We start from the raw sequence: 23,480 nt of genomic DNA on the forward strand, positions 1-23,480 counted from the left end.
AGCATACCGGCCGAGAGCAAAATAGCCGAAAAGATGCTTGAGCCCGCCGATGAGGGTAGCTAATAAGCTAACACCCAAACCAAAAAGTAAAATGACTAAAACTAAGCCTGAGCATAAATTAGAGCAATTTCAAGACAAGACCCTCTAGCTCCTTGTTCTAAATAGCAAGAGGCTCGTGGGCTACACTCAGAAGATCCCAAGAAGCGCTACATGGTTTCGCTCAAGAAAGCACTCAGACGAGGCTTCTAGAGCTCTACCATGAAGTGCTCGGGGGCTTGACGATCCTAGGATGTTTTTGCAACCAACGAAAGGACCAGACACTAACCATATCTCGAGTTAAGCCAAAAAGATGAAGCTAAAGATACTCGAGAATCGCCGGTCCTAAGTCTTTTTAGTACTAACAAGAACACAAAGTTTGTCAAGACAATGATCTATACCGAGTTGTTTACAAGGAACAAATGAAAGCCAAAAAAGCACAATGATCTATACCAAGTTGTTTACAAGTCACAGACGAAAGCCAGACAAGCACTCGACAAATCAAGGAAATCAATCTACATATACCAAGTTGTTTACAAGGCACAGACTAAAGCCAGAAAAGCACTCGACGGATCAAGAAAGTTTGTCAAGACAATGATTTACCTAAGCCAGGTTGTTTACGAGACAAAGAAATACAGACAAAGAAGACATCAACAAAAAATAAAGAATCTCCATTCAGTCTTCAAGTATAGTGTTTTATTACAGAAGCTAGAATACAAAGGTCGATTACATCAAGCATTGTCATCAGGAGAAGAAATATCAATGTTAAGATTATCTACAATCTTCCTGGCTAAATCTTCAACCTTAGGCTCCAACTTCTCAACAGCATCCAGATACTCTTGACTCTCAGCTTCATCAGCAACCTTGGACAAAGGAAACTCCAGAGAAAGAACCCGGACCTGGCCAAGAACATTGCTAGTACATAGATGGGCACACCTCTTCACGAACTCCTGGAAATGGGTCGGCACTTGGGGAATAAACTAAGCCTAAGAATGACCATCTGCTAGAGTCCGGAGAAGGTCGGCTACTGACCAAAAAGAATTCCATAAAGCTTTCCAGTTCTCAATAGCCATTGCCAACTTGCCAGTCAAGTCTTCAATGGTTTTTTGGGCCTACACAAGATCTCTGTCATCTCCATGCCTAATCAACTTAGTAAGCGTGAGTTCTTCTTTAGCTCGAGTAATTACCTCCTCAGCCTTATTATGGTTAGTACGAACAAGTGTCTTCATCTCCTCGATACCCTCCGAGAGCTTCTACTTTTCAACTCGGAGAGCTAGACCAAGCAACAAAAGACAAGTCAGTAGAAAGGCAAAACTAAATACAAAAGGAAACGAAAAAGAACTCACAATACCATGGCACTCTTTCTTCATGGCCTCCACATTTTTCAAGGCCTCCTAGGCAGCTGCATCCTTCTGCTTTTCTGCCTCAACTACCTAGGCACGGAGAGCCTTCTCCTCCTTCTAATGCGTCTGACGCTCTATCTCCAACTTGGCCTGACAGAGGTCAAGCTCTGCCTTTAGGGTACTCACCTCAGAAGATAACTTTTTCTTGGTTTCAGACGAGAAAAAGAAGCCGGTATGATCATGAGAAAAAGACTGAGCAAAAAAAGAGAAAAACAAGACATAAGGACAGAAGAAAAATAAACATCCAAAGAAAGAACTTCAGAAAAACTTACCTAGAGCTTTTCCCCAAAAGAAGTCACAAGGGTCGACAAGCTTCCCCAGGCGGTGGTTAGCTCTGACAATCGATGAGTGGCATCAAATTGCTGCACCACGTCATCGGCCAAAGGCGGACCGCCAGAAGCAAGAAGAGGAGAGGGAGAAGCCGGTCGATACAAAGGAGGCACGACCAGGGCAATCTCCTAGGAAGCCATGGCCAAGCCCTCAGATGAATCCGCCGCCATGGCCATGGTCACCTCAGGAGTCAGCAAATCAGCGGCTGCGTACTCTGCCCCCCTTACAGCCGCCTCGATGACCGTGCGTTCCGAGTCCTGAGACTCAGTACACAAGGGCACACCAGAGGTCTGACAAGAAGTCGACTGAGGGTTTAGGGAAGATGAAGGCCTAAAAGTTGACAAGGAAACTCGCCAATAAGAGTAAGAAAAAAGGAGAACAGAAGCAAAGAAATAAAACCAGAATTCACTCACTCAGCTATCTTCTTCTTCATAAAACCAAAAGAAGACCTTGTAGGGGGAACCACAACAGCAAAAACATCACCACCACCCTACGACGGGAGTAGCGCGGCCGGTACTAGAGCCCCAGAAGAACTCGAACCCAATGACCGCTTACTACAAGGGAACAAAACCAAAGTCAAAACAAAAAGAGGGGTTCAACAATAGGAAAACAAGAAAAGAACTCACCGTTGAGTAATGAGGGCGGCATCATCATCCTCCTCTTCTTCACTCTCGACCAAGGCCACCATAGCACCAGCTGAAAAAGGATAAAAGTACTCGGTCAAAGATAAAAACAAACAACAAAAGGACTGAGCGTATTAATATGCTCATCTAATAGCATGCTAGCTACAAAAGGAGTACTTGGACGAGTACTCGACTAACAGGACTTCTTAGCAGCAGATGGAGCAGAAGAACTATCCGCTCACCCCCTCTTTTCGAAAGTATGAGGAGCTTGAGGAACTGGACAAGGAACATACTCTTCATATATGTCAGAAAATGCAGAAGAAACACCAGGATGCATCATGGTAGTTTGAAACTTACTGGTCAAGGATGCCCCAGCAAGACTACCCCCAGCCTCCACATTTGCAGGGCAATCATCAAGGGGAATTGGATCGACGAAATTACGCCCCAATTCCTATAAAAGAGTAAAACAACAAGACAAGTAAGATTAAGCAAAAAGTGGATACAACAAAAGACACACAAAAGTACCCGCATAAGAAAAGAACAACTTACAGCAGGGGGCGGGTTGTTAGCACTATACTCAAGGATAGCAAGCGGGACAATGCTTACTCCTTTTAGCATCTTTTGAAGATGCTCGAGCACCTCTTCATTAGTCAACTCAAGTGCAGGGACCATACGAGAAGGGTCCTCTGCCCTAGAGTACTCAAAACCAAAATGTTCTCGCTCCTTCAAAGGTTGAACTTGGCGGCAAAGAAAACTAGAAATAATCCCAAAGCTGGTCAAGCCTTGCTATTTTAGAGTGCAAATCCTCTCAAGAAACGGCTTGATCACCTAGAGCTTAGCCACCGTCACAGGATTCTTTTCTCAGCGGTCATTAACCAAGGGACCAGATCCAGAATGAACAGAAAGAGGAGGAATCAAATTGGTGACATAAAACCAGTCGGCATGCCAATCCCTCATAGAATCAACTAGGTCATAGTCAAAGAATTTGCTCTTAAGACCCTAGCGAAACTGAATCCCACAGCCACCAAGAACATTGGTGTCATCGTGGTGGGGTTGTGGCTTCAGGCGGAAGAAGTAATGAAAGAGAGAGAGAGGAGGAATTCCAAGGAAAGTTTCATAAAGATGAACGAAAACAGAAAGATGACGGGCAGCATTAGGAGCAAGATGATTCAGGCTAATCCCAAAATAGTTGTGAAATCGGTGAAGAAAAGCAGAAGCAGGAAGGCAGAGACCGGCACGGATAAAGGAGACAAAAAGTATAATCTCACCAAGACCTGGAGCAGGGACCCGATGCTCGCTTGGAGCTCTCCAATCAGCAATACCCTTGCTCTGAATCAAACCATCGCTAACGAGCTCACGAAGCTGATCTTCAGTTGTTGTTGGAGCCGGCCAGATCTTCTAAGCAGCCCTCATCGCCATGAATTCTTGATTTTCAATAATGGAGAGCGATGCTTCCTCATCGACAAAGGTCACCTAGGACTTACTCACCGACTTCTTCCTACCCATATACTCACTAAGAATCGAGAAGGCTCAGACAGCAACGCATAGATGATGGCAACAATGGTAGCGGCGGAAGTTTGAAGACTAGGGTTTCAAAGGAAAATTAGGGCAGTAAGGAAGAAGAAGAGGAAAGGCCCTTAAATAGATTTTACACCAGTAAAAATGTGGCCCACCAGGCCCGTTTTAACACAGCATGAGGACGCAATGGTCCATTTACTCACACAGCTAAAATGACGGATGACACAAATCCACACAATGGTACAGTTCAACGGGCAGATTTCAGACTTATCCATCCAGCGCCATGGCGGAGTTATCATATTACTACAAAAAGAACTCATCAACAATGAAGCAAAGGAGGGTTACCTCACAAGGAACGCAACAACCCGGTCCTTACAGAAAGAACTCAGGAATCTCATCAGCAACCAGGACATCAGGATAATAAAGAATGACAACTCAGAAGACAAGATTCTTTCCATTATAAATGGTTTCAAAAAATAGAAGATTACACATCTTACAAGACCCAACAAACTCGGTACTATGACAAGCAAAGTAGCAAAGAGGAACCCGGACACGGCTAGGCTCTAGAACGACTACGTGTTCCAAATTGCTACTCGATAGAACAAACCGCCCTCGGCTACACTGTTTTCTTCAAAGGACGAGCGTAGTGCATCCAAAGCACGGTGGGACAACATGGAGCAGAGAAGGTCGGCAGGCATCTATCTACCCAAGTCCGATGTGATGCTGGATATGGTGTTGATATGCATCGGACAGTCTCAGGGCAAGCGACGAGGATCAACCCAGAACTGCCAGATGAAGGATCGCATCCCACATCACAAGACTCCCTCCAACTACCGCCACATACTTCTAAGTACAATGCTACTGTGGGATTAGCCTACCTCTAATCCCTATCACAAGACTCCCTCCAGCTATGGCAAGATACACAAGAACGGCAAAATACGCCCAGAGGCTGCTCTACTTCACAAACTACCATATTCAAGACTATGGAGATTTCAGACCCTGCAATAGGATGCTCGATGAATCAAAACAGTACACAAGGAGGATATTTATAGGCCAAAAGAAGCGGTGCACATGGACCGGGAGCACCAACGGAACAAACCTAACAAAGGACACAGTGAAAAGATATAATTCAATGAAAGAGGACTCAGGCGTGAAGGAGCAGTACTCAAGAACGAGCATATTCGGAAGAATATACCAGCACTATACAACTCATCAACAAACAACATTTAATATGAACCACCACCATACAACTACATCTGACAATAGCAGACTACCAGAGAACATGCTAAGAACCTGCATCCAAGTTCTTTTTGGATAAAAAGAACCCAGCAAGAGGCTCGGGGGCTACACTCAGTGAGTGCACTTTTTCCTTCAAAAAAGCACATATCACTCAGAAGACTTCTTCAAGACAAACTACTTCAAGACCACACGACAAAAAGAACCCAGACATGGATATATCCAAGCTCTTTTGGACAAAGAACCCAGGTATATGCTCTGGAGCCCTTCGACGAAGAATCAGAGCAATTTCAAGAGAAGACCCTCCAGCTCCTTATGCCAAACAGCAAGAGGCTCGGGGGATACACCCAAATGGGAGTACTTTTTTCTTCAAAAAGGTAAACACCACGCGAAGATCTCACGAAGCACTACATTGTTTCGCTCAAGAAAGCACTCAGACGACGCTTGTTCCTGCTCGATAAGACCTAAAGGAGCAAGACGAGGCTTCCAGAGCTCAACCATGAAGTGCTCGGGGGCTTGTCGGTGCGGGACCCATGGGATACCCTACAAGGAAGGGAGAAGATCTAGTATAACTAGGATTCTTCCCATGTAATCTTAGTAGTAGTATTATTCTGTAATCTTACTAGGAACTCTCATTGTAAACTGACTAGGATTCTGACCTCCTGACTATATAAAGGAGGGCAGGGTTCCTAGAGACGGGACTAAGAAAAAACGCAACACAACACTTTACAATCAATTCAACGCAAAGGCTAACGCCGACTAGATGTAGGGCTATTACTCAATCATGGTCAAAGGCCCGAACCAGGATAAATCGACTGTCTCTTGCGTTAACCGTCGAGTTCTGCATACGCTGAAGCCCGAACATACTACCCTGGGTACCCCTATGGCATGCTATCGATGGTGAAACATTGACACTTGGACACCCATGTGTGCTGAGGAATTGTCATCAAGTGCTGATCCAGCAAGAATTTCAGACTCCAATGGTCTATGCGCATAGTGAAAGCGTGACCCCAGAGGTAGGGCCACTAATGATGCACTGCCTTGATCAACCCATTGATTTCCCGTTCATACACCGGCAGCTTAGCGTGGTGAGGAGCAATAGCTCAGCTGAAGAAGGCTACAACGCCATCTCCCTGGTGTAAGACAGCATTGAATCCAGCACCAGATGCATCACAGTCGATGACAAAATGCTTGGTGAAGTCTAGCAATTGTAGAATGGGAGTGGAGGTCAGCGCTTCTTGAGTGCTAGGAACGCCGTGTCCACCTCTGGCGTCCAAGCGAACGCCTCACGCTTGAGGAGCGTCGTCAGGGGCTCGGCCATGCCACCATAGCCCGCGATGAACTTTAGGTAATAACCGATTAAGCTTAGGAAGCCATGGAGAGCGCGAGGCGACTGTGGGTGTGGCTAGGCCTCCACCTTGGCTAGGTCCATGGCAACACCTAAAGCAGTGACAATGTGGCCAAGGTAGTTCACCGAGGTTTCACCAAAAAACATTTGGAGCATTTGGCGATGAGATGGTGCATATGCATTTGCTGTAGCACGGTCCGGACATGCCGTAGGTGCTCCGCCCAGGAAGAACTGAAGATCAAAATATCATAAAAAAACACAAGCACAAAGCGACGGAGATATGACTTCAAAATGTCATTCATTAGTGCTTGAAAGGTAGCAGGTGCATTGGTGAGGCCAAAAGGCATGACGAGGAACTCGAAATGACCGCGGTGAGTACAGAACGCCGTCTTGGCAATGTCATCGGGGTGCATGTGCACCTGATGGTACCCACTATAGAGATCAATCTTGGCAAAGAAGCGGGCGCCCTTCAGCTCATCAAGAAGCTCATCAACCACCGGAATAGGAAACTTATCCTTGACAATACAGTCATTAAGAGCCTGATAGTTGATGCAAAAGCACCAACTACCATCATGCTTGCGCACTAGGAGCACCAGTGAGGAAAATGGTGATGTCGACTCTCGGATGATCCCTTGTGCCAGCATATCATCACACTGCCGCTCAATCTCATCCTTGAGAAGCTATGGGTAGTAGTAGGGCTGCACAGCTATGGGAGGTGAGCCTAAAGCGAGGTGAATACGGTGGTTGTGATGGCACCAGGGAGGCAAGCCATGTGGCTCCTCAAAAATATCCACGTAGGACAGCTGTAGGCCTTCAAGGACAACACTGGGATCAACAATGGCACTGGCAGCCATGCCTCGACTGCCCAATCTACTCTAATGATGAGCTCGGCCATTGAACCAGAAGGCCATCGAAAGGGCATCGAAGTACCAGACAATGGGCCCCAAGGTGCGCAGCCACTGAACGCCAAGGACAAGATCGAACCCGCGTAAATCAAGGGCAAACCAGTCGACGGAGAAGCGCAAGTCATCGATGAGGATGTCCATGGCGAGGCATACTCTAGGGCTGCACAAGCGATCACCATTGGCCACCATCATCGACAGTCCAGAGCGCTCGGTGACCACCAGGCCTAAACGAGCAAACACCTCTGAATGAATGAAGGTGTGCGTAGAGCCCATATCCACTAGGGCCTTGAGCTGGACACCACCGATGACCACCTATAGCAACATGGAATTAGTAAGCCCAAGGCTAGTGAGGGCATGTAAGGATATCTCCAAGTTGGTGACTTCTTCGCCAAGTGGGTCCTCCTCACCTTCCGCCAGCTCCATAAGGAAGATGCTCTTAGCGGTGCACTTGTGATCCTTGGAGTATGGTTTCAAGCAGAAGTAGCACTGCCCGTCTACCGCTTCTCTTGCATCTCAGCTTGAGTAAGGCGACGAAAGCGAGAACGTGTCACATCCGGCTTGCCATCCAGCGAGCCCACTACCGAGCCCACAGCGCTGGTCAAAGCTGAGGCACAATGAGTGGACGACTTTGGTGGTGTCGAGCTATTGATGGTGGAAGCCTGCTCTTGCCGCTGTTCATGGGCCCGTGCTAAGCTCATGGCCTACTATAGATTGATAGGGTGCTATAGCTCCACATCAAAAGCGAGCGGCTATCCCAAGCCACCTGTGTAGAGGTCAATGGCCATCCGCGTGGAGAGGTTGTCGTAGTGCGAGGAAGCACCATGAGTACTCCTCCATGGTGCCTATGTGGACTAGGGCCTTGATCTCACCGATAGAGTTGGTGCGGATGGGCATCCCGAAGCAAAGGTTGATGAACTCGACGAAGCGCAGCTAAGAGACCATCCTAAAGTCATGCTCCATCTAGTAGTACCACTCAGCACCGATGTTGTCCAGATGCAACGATGCCATCCACACCTTCTCGTCCCTCGACACGCGATGCTCGTGGAAGTAGTTGTCACACTTGTTGAGCCAATTTAACGGATCCGCCTCCCCATTGAAACTATGAAATGGAATCTTGGGTGGGTGATGAGGCTCCTGGCGGTCTTCCATGTTGCCTTGATGACTGTCGCCGTGGTCGTAGAAACGGTAGTCGCGGCTTCCTCTGTCCCAGTCGAAGTCATAGTCATGGAAATCACGGTCAAAGTTGCGACCACAGTCACGGTCGTAGCCTCCTCAGTCCCGCTCATATGGGACACGCCCGTAGTCGCGCCCGTAGTCACAGTCAAAGCGGACCGGCTCGATATGACTGAATTGATCGCGCGATTCAAGGAACCGCTCGCGGTCACGGAGGGTCCGCTCATGGAACTCCTCCTAGGCGTGGTCTCGTTCTAGGTCACCTGTAACACCCTAAAATTTGCTTCTCTTGAAATAGAGCTAAAATGATTTAATTTTGTATTTTTATGCTCATAAAAACATGAGGAAATAATAAATTTTCAATAGATTAAAATTTATCTTAAGGTAGAAATGTGTTTGTTGCATTCATACCGGTCGAACCTTGTGTTTCTATGTGCAAAATGTGTTTTTTAAACACATTTAGGAGACGAATATCTATCTCTAGAAATTTTCCAGCTTCTTTCTAGAATTTAATTCCTACCTCCTTCACCTTAATCTTTATATTCCAAGTTCCCAACAATCTTTTCATGAGCTCCAAATACTTTATTTGAGTTCATCATGTTCCAAAGTGTCTCTGGGAATTTTCCCCAAATTTTTGGAGGTCTCAGAGTATTTTTCATGGCTTAAATATCAATTCTGGAGTTTTCTAGAATTATTTTATTCATAAAATTAATTAATTCCAAAATTAAATAATATATCTCATTTTCCAACCAACTCTCAAAGCCCATGTGCAATAATCCTAATAAATCTTAAAGGCCGATGCATTTATTTACTAATGGGCTTTAATAATTATTTAGATCCTTTAGTAAATGTAGAGGGTGTAACATCAATTAGTACCATATTGCTAGTTGATGTAGATGTGGGGAGTTTTTCTCCCTATAAATATGTACCAACCCCTTGGACAAAGCATACCAAAACTACTGTAAGGGGCGCCCCTAGTTTGGGAAATCCCTCATGTAGTAAATTAGATTTTTCTCCTTCTCTTGCCGTCGCCGTCGCCACCACGCTGCCCGACGTTGTAGACCCGCCGTCGATCGCAAGAAGGCCCTAGGTGAGTTCACCATCTTCTCCTCTTATTCCCTATGCTCTTGGCTCGTCAAATCGTGGCCTTTTAGGGACCAAATCGAGCGCTCCAGGGAGCTTCTCGCCGCTGGTAATGGAGCTCCGCTGCGCTAGTTTTCTTCTCTAGCCGGTGACCCTCTCTCTCTCCCCCTCCTTTCTAATTTGGGCCATCCAAATTCAATCCAACGGTCCAAGATCGCTCGTACCCCTTCGCCAAATTTATTTGCAAAAGAGCCTCTGTGGTTTCGCGTAATATAACCCGAAGTCCATGGCGCACTACCAGAATACGTTTTCCTATTCCAAAAGCATAGTTTCTTTCTGGTAGATTCAGAATACGTTCTCTTTTAGAAAGCGTAAAATCCCTCTGTTAGATTCAAAATACATTTTCTTCTTTTGAAAACGTAGTTTCTTCGGTTAGATCCAAAATACGCTTTCATCTATTTATAATTTTGTCACTAATCTTATTTTAATCATAAAATTTCTGTTTTAACTCCGATTTGACCCATTCAAGTTGCGTTAGATTTGTAATTACATAATATACATATTTATCCTACTGTTAAATATATTTTCAACTTTTAAAATTCGAGGTTAGATTTAATCTATTATTTTTATTAAAAGAAATCTTGTTTAAATCATAACACTTTCGTTATAGCTCTAATTAGAGTGCTTTTCGCGTCTGTATGTTCGTAGCGGGATGTAGATTTGTTTTACAAACTTTTCATCTTGATTTTATGTTTGGTGTACTGTTCTAATTTAGATCTATTATTTGCTTCGTGTATGATTTCATGGATGATTGTGTGGTGCTTTATGATCATGTCCAGTTGGTGAGAAGTACGTTGATAAAATAGAAGAAGTTGGTGATCCAGAAGAAGTCTTTTGGAGGCTACAATTTAGTAGAAGAAGGATCTGAGTTTTAAGGCAAGTATAACATGGGATCTTCCTTATTGTCCTATACACCTTTAATCATTCAATTCATACTGTATGTGTCTACCTTGGCAACCGTAGTAATTTTCCTAGCTATTTAATATCTTGGATTCCTTATCACCTATGGGGTATTGCATTAATTAGTATGATGCTAGTGCTCAACTGAAACCATGATCTTGTAACTTGACTAATGGTATATGCAATAAACACTAAAAGATGCCTTTTAGCAACATGGAATCAGGGGGCTAGAGCATTGGGTTGTTTTTATGGTGCTCTAGATTCCTCTCCCTAAGGACTTATCTATAAGTGATCATCCAGGACTTATAGTACAGCTATGAGGGCTACATGGCTCTAGCTTTAGCTTAGTATGAGAATATTTTCTAGCTTGTTAGAGGTTACCTTTATTGGCGTAAGAATGGCTTGACGAATCAGGTATAGGATAGCCTATGTCCCCTTGTGTATAGGCTGTGTGTCATTGTGCCATCGGGAAGGGGGGTTCCTACATCTGTTTGCCGAGTGAATTTAATGGCCCTAACTTGTTAGACGAACCTTTGAAAGGCTTCATAGTAAACCATGTTGACCTTCCTTGGAAGTGGGTCAAGAGATTAGCTACCTCGGGCAAAAGGGTAAATCACGACCCACAATGAAAGTGTACAACTCTGTAGAGTGTAAAACTGGTATATCAGTTGTGCTCACGGTCACGAGTGGCCTTGGAACCCTTATGAAATAGATGATCATTAATAGTTAACGATGATGAACACTAATGATACTGATAATAAAGATGCTCACTAATGATTATTGTTTTTGCTATTCATTATTCATGTTTACTTGATCATGTGTTTATGTGGGCTTATGAATAAACGTGTTGCCACCCAATTGCTAAAAGATGACTCATTAAAAGTTAATCACAGTTAAACCAGTGTCAGCCTTTTGAGCCTCATGAACCCCATGTTATATTTGTTGAGTACCACATGTACTTACACTTGCTTTACTTTTTAAATCTTTAGAAAAATCCTGGATGGGTACCAGATTGCTAGAGTTGGGAGGAATTAGGCTTGTGATTAACCAGTTAGTTGTCCTTGTGGAATTGGAGTCTTCACCCGAAGATCGGAGTTATCTTTTCCATTATTTGCTGTTTAAGGTTATATCATTTATACTAAGTACATTATATATTGAGCATTGTCAATTGATATTACCCTTATTTGTAGCTATATGTCAGATTTGACTTCCTGGACTCACATATGGAGTATATCTGGTTTTGTCCTTAAAACTGGGTGCTACATCACCATCATGGTGATCATCACTGCTGCCGCGGTTGTCATCCCCACCTGCGTGGTTGTCATCATCGCCACCCACAGAGTCGTCCGTGGCACCGCTCTTGCCGACATCAGCCTTACCGGACTCGATGCGCGCCATCGGGTTGGTCGTGGGAGTTGAGGCGGTTGGTGATGGTGGTGAGCTGGCCCAAGATGCGATCCAATTTGGCATCCATGGCCGTAGGATCGGGGGTGCCAGACATGGGGGTCGATGCACCACGGAAGGTTCTGATACCAAATTGTTACGGCACCTATAGTGTGGTGAACAAAGGGGAGAGTGGTGGAGAAGGTTGTACTGGGAATGGGAATGCAAGGGATAGCGAGGAACATCGGCGGTGGGTTCTTCTCCGGTGGGCACGGCTGAAGCACTCGACGCCACCGTCGAAGGGAAACTACCACCCCGATAACCAGGGAGAGTTTATTCCTTCTTCGATGATGATTACAATGTCCTAAGGTGCCCTTTATAGTATAGGTGAACTTTCCTAAACAAACTCGAATCTAATCTCTTAACCAATCTAATCTCTCCCTGATCTAATCTACTAAAGAGTCCAGCCTAGCCACAGCTTGGGCCTACTGGCTGGCGTGGTCGACGCCTATAGGTGCGTCCAACAAAAAAGTCTATAACCGGAGTCTTAAATCTAGATGTCCACAACAAGTGTCTCCTAAGCAAATGGCTCTTTAAGTTGTTAAATGGAGATGGGGTTTGGCAACAGTTGCTTAGGAATAAATATTTAAGGGATAAAATCTTGACACAGGTTCAATACATGCTTGGCGACTCTCAGTTTTGGTCTGGCCTCATGAAGGTCAAGGGAGAGTTTCTCTCACTGGGCAAGTTTGATCTAGGTGATGGGTCTCAAGTGCGATTTTGGGAGGACTTGTGGATAAGATCGCATCCACTAAAATCTCTATTTCCTGCGCTTTACAATATTGTTAGGAAAAAAGTGCATCTGTAAGAACAGTGCTATCCACGGCACCATTAAATGTAGCCTTCAGAAGATCTCTGGTTAGTGTTAATTTAAAAGCATGGCAGGATGTGGTCGCCATGGTTGCGAATATACAGTTAACAAACCAAAGGGATCATTTTGTGTGGGGGCTACATCAGAATGGATTATTTTCTGTAAAATCCATGTACAGAGCCTTATTGATAGTAGAAGTTGTACCTTAAACACTCTGATCTAGAAACTAAAACTATCTCTCAAAATCAAAGTCTTCATGTGGTATCTTTATTTTTTTTGATATTAAATGTGGTATCTTTATAAGGGAGTTGTTTTAACAAAGGATAACTTAATACGGCGGCAATGGCAAGGAGATAAGAAGTGTTGTTTCTGTTCTTCAGACGAGTCTATACAACATTTACTCTTTGACTGTCATTTTGCTAAGTTTTTGTGGAGAATTATTCATGTTTCCTTTAATTTACCACCTCCAACTAGTATACATGATTTGTTCACGGGTGGGTGGAAGGGTTAAATAGGAAACTGAAAGGTCATATTCTTGTTGGAGCTGTGCAATCTGTCGGGCATTATGGCTAACTAGGAATAATATAGGATTTGACAAGGTCCTAGTAACATTTTTTTGCAGGCTATCTTTAGAGGGACCTACTGGATCGATCCTGGTCCCTTTTGCAGGAGGAGGATCGCCAGACGATGAAGATGGGATGCAGGAAAATTGAAACAACCGTGATGGAGGTGTTTGCACGTCATAGTTGGAGATTCAGCAATAGAATTGGTTTTTAGATGTGGTTTTTCGATTTGCTATGTTTCCTCATTTTGGCTCAAAACGTCGTTTTTGAGTTTACTTGCCCCGTGGGACTCCTCTGTGTAATAAGAAACAGCTATATACATTGGTCGATGCAGAAGCTAGAATATTATTAATATATTCTCCTTTCTAAAAAAATGTTTTCATCCATATTCACAGTTTTCCCTCGTTGTATCACTCCTATATATGTATTTAGTATGTGCTTAGTTGAAATCTTACTTTAAGTTATATCAGTTCTTGTCGTAGTTCATGTATCGTGTCGTTGAAACCTATATTTTAGTTTTTAGTTTTTCTTATTAGTTGGTATAAGTTTTTTAATCAAATTTAAGTTAAAACTCTAGTTTTTTGTGCATTTTATTCTAGACCACACCCTTAGTCTAGATATTGAATTTCCTATTTAAAATTTTATGTGTGCACTAGTATCTTTGTTTAAATAGAATGACTACGATTAAACATAAACTTAGATACGTTATAATGTTTCAATCAAAAAGTGCAAATTTATCTAAAGTGACAACTTACATATAGAGTACTAATATTATTTAAAATGGATTATTATTGTCATCGTTATTTGGTACATAAAATAAAGTTATTCACTACTATTAAACTATAAAATATATTTTTATATCTCATAGATACATATATACTTGGTCTGTATGGTGGCACGCATTAAGTTTACGTGGGCTAGTAATTTTTGTATATTTGTAGTGTGAAAGTGGATATATTGGCGTACTTCATGGTTATTTATCTTTTCTCGTTGTGCTATATGTTGATAATTTCAAAGTAAATTTAAGGAGATATTTAAGTTTATCTTTAATAATGGTGGAGGTGGGTAATTTGTCAATTTTATGGTCTACTTAATTATTTAGGTGGGAGATTTAGATGAAGATATAGGAGTTATTTTAGATACATTTATAATTTAATAGGTGGGGCTACTTAGATACAAATTCAGGAGTTACTTTATATTATTTTTATAATGAAAACTGTGGATAATTATTTAGAAAATTGAATAGATCCAATGGCTATCTTCCTTTACTAATCTGGAGGTCACAATGAAGGTTTCATGTTAATCCTCATGAGACGTGTTAGAAAAAAAAGATAAATCATAGAAACTCATCATACAAAAGTCAGATAAGATCTAGCCACCAGTTTGGTAAGACTCTAATCACCATTGACAATAAAAGACGTTGGATCTATTAAGTTTTCTAAAATTATGCATCTGTGCCATTATGAAAAAAAAACATAAAGTTAACCCTAGATTTGCTTCTAAATATATAACTGTCTATGCTATTGCAAAAAATAGTCTAAATAACCCCATAGATTTGTATCTACCACCACCCTGTTATCGCCCTCAAATTTACATCCAAATTACCATGTCATTTATAAAAATGTTTAGATATATAATTTCATGCATATATGTTTCTAAATGACCCGTTCCTATCACTACGGGTATATATAAAACAACTTAAATTAAACATACATGTGCCATCATGCATATAAAGTATACTTGCATACATGAGCAATAGATATATATTTCAACAATCATTAAATGTGTTCCTTTAGCAATACATATACCAATAATCCATTTAAAATTATGTTAACATCCATAACAATAATTTGTATAAGCTATGCTAGATAAACTTGTACATTTTTATTGCATTATTATATCAAATGTATATTGGAAATATAATTGTAAGAACCCCACTTATTATAAAAAAATCCTACCATACTCATAAAATTCTTTGATAGAGAAAATTCATCATTTTGAGGAGTGGAAGAAATCATCTCAAACCAATGGTAGCCATGGACACATGGTTTTTGAAATTCCTTTAGGCCTTGTTTGGATGCACTCTTATCCACCGCAATCCATGTGTATTGCAGTGAATTGGGGCGGAAAAGAGTTTAAGTTTCACACCAATCCACTCCAACACAGGTGGATTGAGGTGGATACGACTACATCCAAACAAAGCCCTTAGGGGTAACAATGATTATTGTTAAGCTTAAATATTAATATCTTTTAGCCCATTGGCCCCTCCTATATTTCACTTCAAGCTTCATATTGATATTTAAATGGCATGGTGAATGCTCAAATGATATTTTATACCATCATAACAATTGGTAGTGTAGTCTAAGTTCTAAAATCCTAATTTTAGTTAAATACATAATGATGAGTTTTGAATAAGATATAATAAGCACAAGAGTTTTGACTTAATAATAAGATAAAAATTGAGATAATCAACTTTTTATGATGTGCCAAATAGGTCCATCAACTCTCAAATTACATTTTTAAGTTCTTAAACTTTTTAAATGGTTCACCGAAGGTATATACCCCTTAGTTTGGCATTTACATATGACGTGGCGTGTCAACTCAGCAGCAAACGTGGCGTGTAAATTATAATTAGCCCCTTTCTTGGTTTTCCTCTTTCATGTTCAGCCATCGCACGACGCACTGCGCACACCAGCCTAGTCGCCACGCCCACCGCCGCCGCAAGGCCGCCCTGCTGACGCATGCCCGCCGCTGCGACCCTGCTAATGCACATGCGCCATCATGTGCTGGGCTAGCTTGCACCTCCATGGCCTCCTCACCCCCCCTTCTCCCTACCTCCAGCCTCTAGCGCCACCATTGTCGCCATCCATGATTGCACTTGCCGGCATCGCTCCTGCCCTCCATGCTAGTGCTCAACGCCGCCCAAATTTCTTTCGCTCAATGCAGGACGGCGGCAAGCAGGCCACATGCGCCGCCGGCAGGGAGTGGTTCCAAAACGGTGAGAGGTGGATCCTCGCTGGAACCGCGTCAGCGTATCGAGCCTGCGCCAGCCATGCTGGGTGTCGACCGGTGGGCAGGATGCAGAGGTGCGGACGAAAAGGATGGTGCAGATGTGTTGGCGTCGAGCGCGTGTAGCCTCTGCTGGCCGCCGCCCTGGTCAGCAGCAGGCCAGTAGCGTCCCCAGTGGCGAACAGCCCAGATGTGTCGTTTCTTCGCTGCTTTTTGTGGTCCACGACAGGACCAGCCTCAGCCTTGCTGCCTACACTGGGTTTGACATGGCGTTTGCTCGACGCCGGTGCTGGGCCGAGCCCGTTCACGACCAAGCCAGCACCCGTGGTGCGCTCGTCAACGCACGTCGTTGTCGTCATCATGCAATTCGCTCGCCACGCTGCTCAAGACACCATCACCGCACCCGGCTCGCAGTGCCGCCGCCACGGGCGCCATCATTGCGGCCGCGCGCCGTTTGCACCTACTCACGCACGTTGTTGCAGCAGCCGCACGACCATAGGACGCGCTGGCAGCGGACCCGTCCGCGCGCGCACCGCTCGTAACGTGCCCGCCTGCATGCACCGCCGCCGCACGCGGCTTGCCGCGTCCCTCCCAGTGCGTGTGGAGTGGAGAGCGCCTCGTCTGTGACGTCGTCCTGGCTGAGGGAGAGTGAGCGGAGACCCGAGAGCCTGGCCGGGACAGCGCAGAGGCTTAACCAGACGAGCGCGAGGTGCGCCAGCGAGTTCATGGCCACGAACAGGTCGCCATGCAGCTCCACGAGCGCCGCGCTTCCGTCACCGGCGTCCCCTTTTGTCGGCGGCATCGGCAGGTCCACCTCCACCTCCATGGACCCCTCGCCACAGCGAACACGACCCACCCAACGACGTCCCAGACCGGGGCTCGAGTTCGCCCGCAGCGGCCGGGGCCGAGGCATGAGCCTCGCCTGGTCCTGGCGTCCGCGGCAGTTGCTCTCGAACTTGCTTGGCTTGGGACTCGTTCGTTGCTGTCAACTACGCCACCCTTGCTCGTCGTCGGCGTTAGTACGTGCTCCTCGCAGCCCTGTCCATGGCAGTGGTTGGGCTCCTCCACACACGCACTGTCCATGTCGCCAAGGGACTCGAGGAGAGGAGCCGAACTGTGGGTGAAGTGGGAGAGGGAGAAAAGGAGAGGGTGATATCCGTAAAAAAAAAAAGGGCCACTCAGCGATGTCAGGTGATACAGAGTCCACGCTGGATGCTTACATGGCTTGCCACATCAGATCTATTGTCCAAACGAAAGGGGTATGGACCTCCGGTGAACCACTTAAAAAGTTGAAGGACTTGAAAATACAATTTGAGAGTTGATGGACCTATACAACACACCACCAAAAATTGATAGACCTATAGTACATTTATCTCATAAAAAAATTAAAGTATCTAGATTCATGATGTCAAGAGATATGGATTGTAATAAGAACCACCATAATTTACGCTCGGGTTTCAACTAAATGTATATTGATGACACATAGAGTGCTATGCATGTAGAGGGAGAAAAACTATAGATATAGATGTGAAAAAAGCATATAGATAGATTAATAAAGCTTCTCACAAATGGTAGAGCTTATAGAGTATATAGAGGCATCACATTAGAAGATTAAGAGGGTGTGTGTGTGTGTGTGTGAGAGAGAGAGAGAGAGAGAGTGAGCGCACTAATAGATAAGTAATTTTGATTACTCATAGGCACTAAGAACAAACTCCATAATTATGTCTCCTATAGGGTACTAGTTCATGTAGGAGTGTAGGACCACGGGTTGATAAACTAGGTATTGTCAATGTTAATTAGATTTCACCAAATTGGTGGTCAAATGTTTCCAAATCTTGTAAGAATTTCTAGAAATTATCTTCATTTTTATGTGTCTCATGATGATTAATATATGGAGGCTACATTTAGGCCTCAAACTAGTAATATTAAGATGCTTAGTTGATAAATGTTGTATTAATAAATTCACAATTTGTATAGATTTTAGTATGGATTGGCTTTGTTGCAATTGTTGCTATGTTGACAGAATATTTGATGGTCAAAGTATACTTTTAAAGACTTCTATAAATAGTTAAATTCCAATACAGCTAAGAAAGGAGCGGAGGGATTGCATTATTTTACATTTTTGACAAAGGTCTGTAAGTAAAAATACATCACATTATTATAAGGATAATAATTCCACTAAACATGGTTAAAGGAGCATTTCAGGAAGAACTTTGAAGAGACTTTGGGATAGATTTTTCATGGAGTTGCGTATAAAACAAACATGGGCCCTCCATTAAAAATGGAACATATATAAATAATAAATGTTACTGTAGACGAAGAGTTACCTTGTGGAACAGGTAAATAGTTGGATGAGATGACAGTTGTTTGAGCTCGGAGATTTGGCATGGTTTCTCAGCACACATATTTGCAATTCTGAAATGTGGTGTGGAAACTATAATTCTCTGCTCCCTTTCTTGTTGTTGGGGGAAATACTTATTGATGCAATTCCACTCCATTATCGTGGACAGATCATCAATAACAATCAGGTAGCTATTGTCACTCACTTGTGTATCCAACACATCAGTAATCTCACTCGGTGTCATGCTCTGCATCTTCATGTAAACACTAGCACCTATGGTTTTTCTTCTATGTGTCGTCTCATCAAGTTTCTCTGGAAAATTCTCATAGAACTGCCTCACAAGGCTCTGGATGAGCGCTATTGGGTCAAAAGGGTGCATGATTGTAACCCATGCCCTGAATCCAAAGTTAGCAGTCACAGTTGAGTCATCATATACCTTCTGTATTGCAGATATCATTCTAGTATCATCACTGCTTTCTCCCCACATTGCGATCACCCTATGATCCTCATCGCCATCATTGATCAAATGGCACAGATCCACTATGGTTTTTACTTGCTCCATGGCAGTGCGCATTGCTTCGTTAATGCCAGACATTGCTGCACTGGCGATGCTAGCTTGTTCCTCTGCAGTAGTGGTGGGTTTGGAGCCAGAGCCCTTGATGAGGCGGTAGCGCAGGTTCCTGTTGCTCACGTCCTCCACTCTAGTCCTGAGCTCCTTCACCTCCTTGGCGATGTTGCGCCGCTCCCACAGGACGCGAGGGATGCACCACCAGCAGGACGGCCTCTCGTCAGAGTGAACGGAGAAGTCCATGACGGAGAAGCCCATGAGGCTGTCCTCCACATTGTAGGCAGCCTCACGGACCTGCTTCACCCAGGTGAGGAGCACCTTATGCTTGCCTTGCTCTTCGTCGGCAGCCATCAGATTTGGCATAGTCCAGCGCCCCCATCAAGGACGGCCTTGCCCAGGCTCAACGCTGTCGCCTCCATCGCTGCAACTCTCCAAGGATGGATGTATAGGTTTGTGTGTGCAGTTTGATGTATGTTGTTGTGGACAGGGTGCATGTGGTTTGTGCACAGCGTTGTATTATGATTATGAGAGAGACTTAGTATTCTATGTGATGCTGCACCTACTGGATCGAGGGAATTAAAGCTAAATGCATGTGTATAGTCTTGCTCTTTTCTTTCCTTTCCTTTTCCTCTTTTGCTACAGTGCTAAGGCTTACCATGCATGTGCTCAAGCTAGTATTCTTTGCTTGGATCCCAACGCCGAAGATGTTTCTGTCTTGTGTTAGAAGAAAGCGAGAACTAACATTTGGTTGATTCTGCATCGGCTCATACAAGCCATCGCAACACCACTCTATGGAACCACGTACTTGCCTTGCCCATGGTGTCTTTGAATGCTTGTTTTTGCCATCTTTCACTTTCCTCTTGCGTGCACTGCAGGATTGTGTGGCCCTGGGAGCTAGGAATATAGCTCGTGATCGAAGAGCACAAGAGAAGAATTATTGGGCAAAAATTTGGGCATCAAACTAATTAGGCGGAGAAGAATATAAGATGTGGACAGCACATGCACGGGAACAAGTTATATGCTTGTCAGAAATGTTGATCATGTCCGGAATTTCAACAAGCGAACTGCTCCAGTGCTTCTTCTCTAAAAGTTGCACACATCTCCAAGCAACCCATCCAATCAATTAAACATTTTCTTAATAATTATCTATCTAGGTCCTGTATGGGCCCAGCCCTTCTAAGCCCAGACCGTACCTAGCCCAAATCCAATCCACCAGAAATGCTCTCGGCCTTGCCACGTATGGCCAGTGTGTGGGCTGCTTGCAAGGTTGATGGACATTTTTTTTTCTTTCTGTAGGAGGTGTTTTACTGAGTGTAGTAGGATAAGTATTTATTTATTGCAGATAGCACGGCGTTACCTTGCCCTGCTGTGAGGCTGTCAGCATATCATGGAGAGAGAAATTATTTTCAACAGCTTGACACTATTTGGTTTGGTGGAAGAAATGAGGTGGTAAGGTCCGGTTCTCTTCTCAGCTGGAACAGGAAGTTGTGGACGACGAGTTTTAGCTTGGCATTGCTCCACTGATATTGAGCTTAGGCTTCAGAGACAACGATACTCCTTGAGTTGTTGTTTTGCTGTTTATAGCTTACTGTGAAAAGAAACACAAGTAAAATCAGATCATTGGTATATTGAAAACTTTGGCAACAGGAACTGAGACTTCAGTTTAGTCATGAAGCAATAAGGCATTCGAATAGAAATTAATTTAGGAAGAACTGATGAAATGGCTACACTATTATTTTCAGAAAATAGGACAGCCATAATGCAAAAGGTCAGTTATTTTAGATTTATTGTTAGAAACCAGTCTTATATTTATCAGATAATGTGATCACAAATCCAATTTTGCTAAAATGCATTTGAGAAAATGTAACAGTAAGAAAATATGGATCAGTGATGATCATCCAGATCAGCAATGATTGGGTAGATCTGGAGCAAAATCTGCCTGGGGCTTGATTATGTAGATGGCCTGATCGTCAGCTCTTGCCTGCAAAATCGAACATTAGGAGCAAGAATATATACAATAGAACATAATTGCTCATGAACTCAAATATAAACTTCAATATTGTCAGGGAGTCCTTTGGGTAATCATAAATCAGAACAGAGAGTCATAGCTGATAATAATTTGACAAAAACTTTGGAACTAATGACAATAGATAATAAATTAGAGGAAGCACGGTGTATATCTAATCAGTCCATACTTGGCATTACATAATTTGGAGGGTTCTTTGTTATCTCATGAATATGGAATCCTTTGTTTCAGAGAGGTTGGGATGGTGAGCTACCATGACACAGAAGAAATGGGGAACAATTGTGTTGCAAAAGAAGCTGGACAACCAAGACAATTACAAAAACGATGGCTGGGCTACAAGCAAACAGCGTGGGGGGTTTCAACATCTGGTAGTGTGATTGGTTACCTGTGACTATAGAAAACACTTTATAATAGAAAATACCCGCTGTGCTTGGAATCTATAGAGTAAAGCAAACAAAAGATAATAACAAGATACTAGAGTAGGCATGCTTGGAAAAAGAAAACATCTGCTTTGCTTACAATATATAGAATGTTGGTCTAACGGCAATAGAGCATTTTGCATATGTATACAATCACTGGAGACTAAGCTTGGCTCATCAAATCATATGTACATACATTGGCACAGAGACAAAACAGTAGTAGTGGTATGTACTAGGAGCAAAAGCAGAATCAGAGTACCAAGCAAAGTGGCCAAGTAACATTCAGAGGAAAAAAAATTACACAAAGCCACAAAGTCATCATATGTTTATATATATTTGCTCCCTAAAGTTGCATGTTTCGTGAACTCTCTAATTAATCTGTTAGAGTGGTTTACTGAGAATTTTTGGACTGGGTCAAACATATTGAAAATGAGATTTAACATGGCTTTTCTCTCTTGCTGTCTCCTAGTCTCGTGGACGGGAGACAAGGAAGAAGATTCATCTTTCTTTCTCTGCAAATCAATTCTTCGATGTATAGGATTCTGTTCCAATAATCAGAGCTCTACACATTGGCATCATCATCGAAAAATCAAATCCATCAAATGGAGAAGGCAAGTTACCTGATTACCTGAGGTCCACCATCGGGCTGTGGAGCGTACTGTGTTAGGTGGGGTTGGACCTCTTGTCAAACACCTTGCAGGCAGCGCCCGGCTCCAGCGCCCTAGTACCTAGTAGACGCAGGCACGCAGCCGTCAGCGTGGTGGGCGAGACAGCCGGATGCAGACCTTCCAGGGGGCGGTGTCCGGAAGCAGACCTGGACATTACGCATATTCACCTGCTCGGGGCTGGCCGCAGCCCGCAGGCGGTTGGCAGCGGCTCTGGAGGTTGAGGTGGAGCTGGAGGTGATGGCGAAGGCTTCGTTGCCCAGGCGGTGGAGCTCAAGTGCAGAGCGCTGCCATCCAGATAGGGGCAGCGTCGGCTCGAGAGCTGGACGGTGAGTGGCGCAACAGGTGGAGGGCGAACGCCAGTGGGCCGTAGGCGACGCAGCGACGGAGGGCGGACGCCGGCACCTTCGCAGAGGGCGGAGGTCGCCCGCTCTTTGTGGTGCGTGGTGGTGGCCGCGTCCGGCTGGCCTACAGGGCCGCGCTCGGCTCGCCCGCGGCCGTGGGGTTGTGCTGCCTCGCTGGTGGCTAGCGCCTGTGCCGCCGCTCGCTCCACGGACGAGCCCGAGAAGGTTCTCGAGGTTTCGGGTTGACAAAGAAACGGGTAGCCGATCCGCAATCGAACGGCCACATCGCAAGTTCACCAGATCGAACGGCCAGCGGGCTAACGGGCGACGTGGCTTATGCATTAGCCCGCTTTTGGCGCAGCAATCGTACCTAGGAACTAGAAAACAAGGCGTGGCTTTGACGTGCCCTCTTTTTAGCGTCGTGTCAGTATAACCCGTAATTATTGTCAATGTGGTTAGAAAAAAAGGAACATCTCGTATATGCATTCAAGTTGTTTAGACAATTCATATTATAAGAAGGTAATAAATAAATAAATAAGGATTGGGTAAACCATGCTTGAATTTATGTATGGCTAGATTGTGTACAAGCTTGTGTACACTGTCCCTATCAAGCTTGTGTACTTGATAGCTTGTGTACAAGCTTGGGTACGCTGTCAGTTATCACATGTGAGCGCTC

At 44.1% G+C, this 23,480-nt stretch overlaps 1 protein-coding gene across 7 annotated transcripts; it reads right to left on the bottom strand.

Moving 5' to 3' along the window:
• Positions 1-18,582: 18,582 nt before the first annotated feature.
• LOC136500709 (disease resistance protein PIK6-NP-like) lies at positions 18,583-23,039 on the bottom strand. Of its 7 annotated transcripts, none has more exons than XM_066496131.1 (3): positions 22,631-23,039; positions 22,424-22,523; positions 18,583-21,331 (listed from the first exon to the last, which is right to left on the bottom strand). In XM_066496131.1, the coding sequence occupies exon 3, from the start codon at positions 19,711-19,713 to the stop codon at positions 18,748-18,750; it is 966 nt and encodes a 321-aa protein (XP_066352228.1). In that variant the 5' UTR covers positions 19,714-21,331; positions 22,424-22,523; positions 22,631-23,039; the 3' UTR covers positions 18,583-18,747. The 7 variants fall into 7 exon arrangements, with proteins under 7 accessions (XP_066352228.1, XP_066352227.1, XP_066352224.1 ...); XM_066496130.1 differs by having other exon boundaries at positions 18,583-22,337; XM_066496127.1 differs by having other exon boundaries at positions 22,610-23,039.
• Between the last annotated feature and the right edge of the window lie 441 nt (positions 23,040-23,480).

This window comes from Miscanthus floridulus, chromosome 13 (genome assembly GCF_019320115.1).
Source record: "Miscanthus floridulus cultivar M001 chromosome 13, ASM1932011v1, whole genome shotgun sequence".
NCBI lineage: Eukaryota > Viridiplantae > Streptophyta > Magnoliopsida > Poales > Poaceae > Miscanthus > Miscanthus floridulus.

Coding starts and splice junctions, on each gene's coding strand:
- LOC136500709 (XM_066496131.1), bottom strand. CDS start 19,713: ATGCCAAATCTGATGGCTGCCGACGAAGAGCAAGGCAAGCATAAGGTG.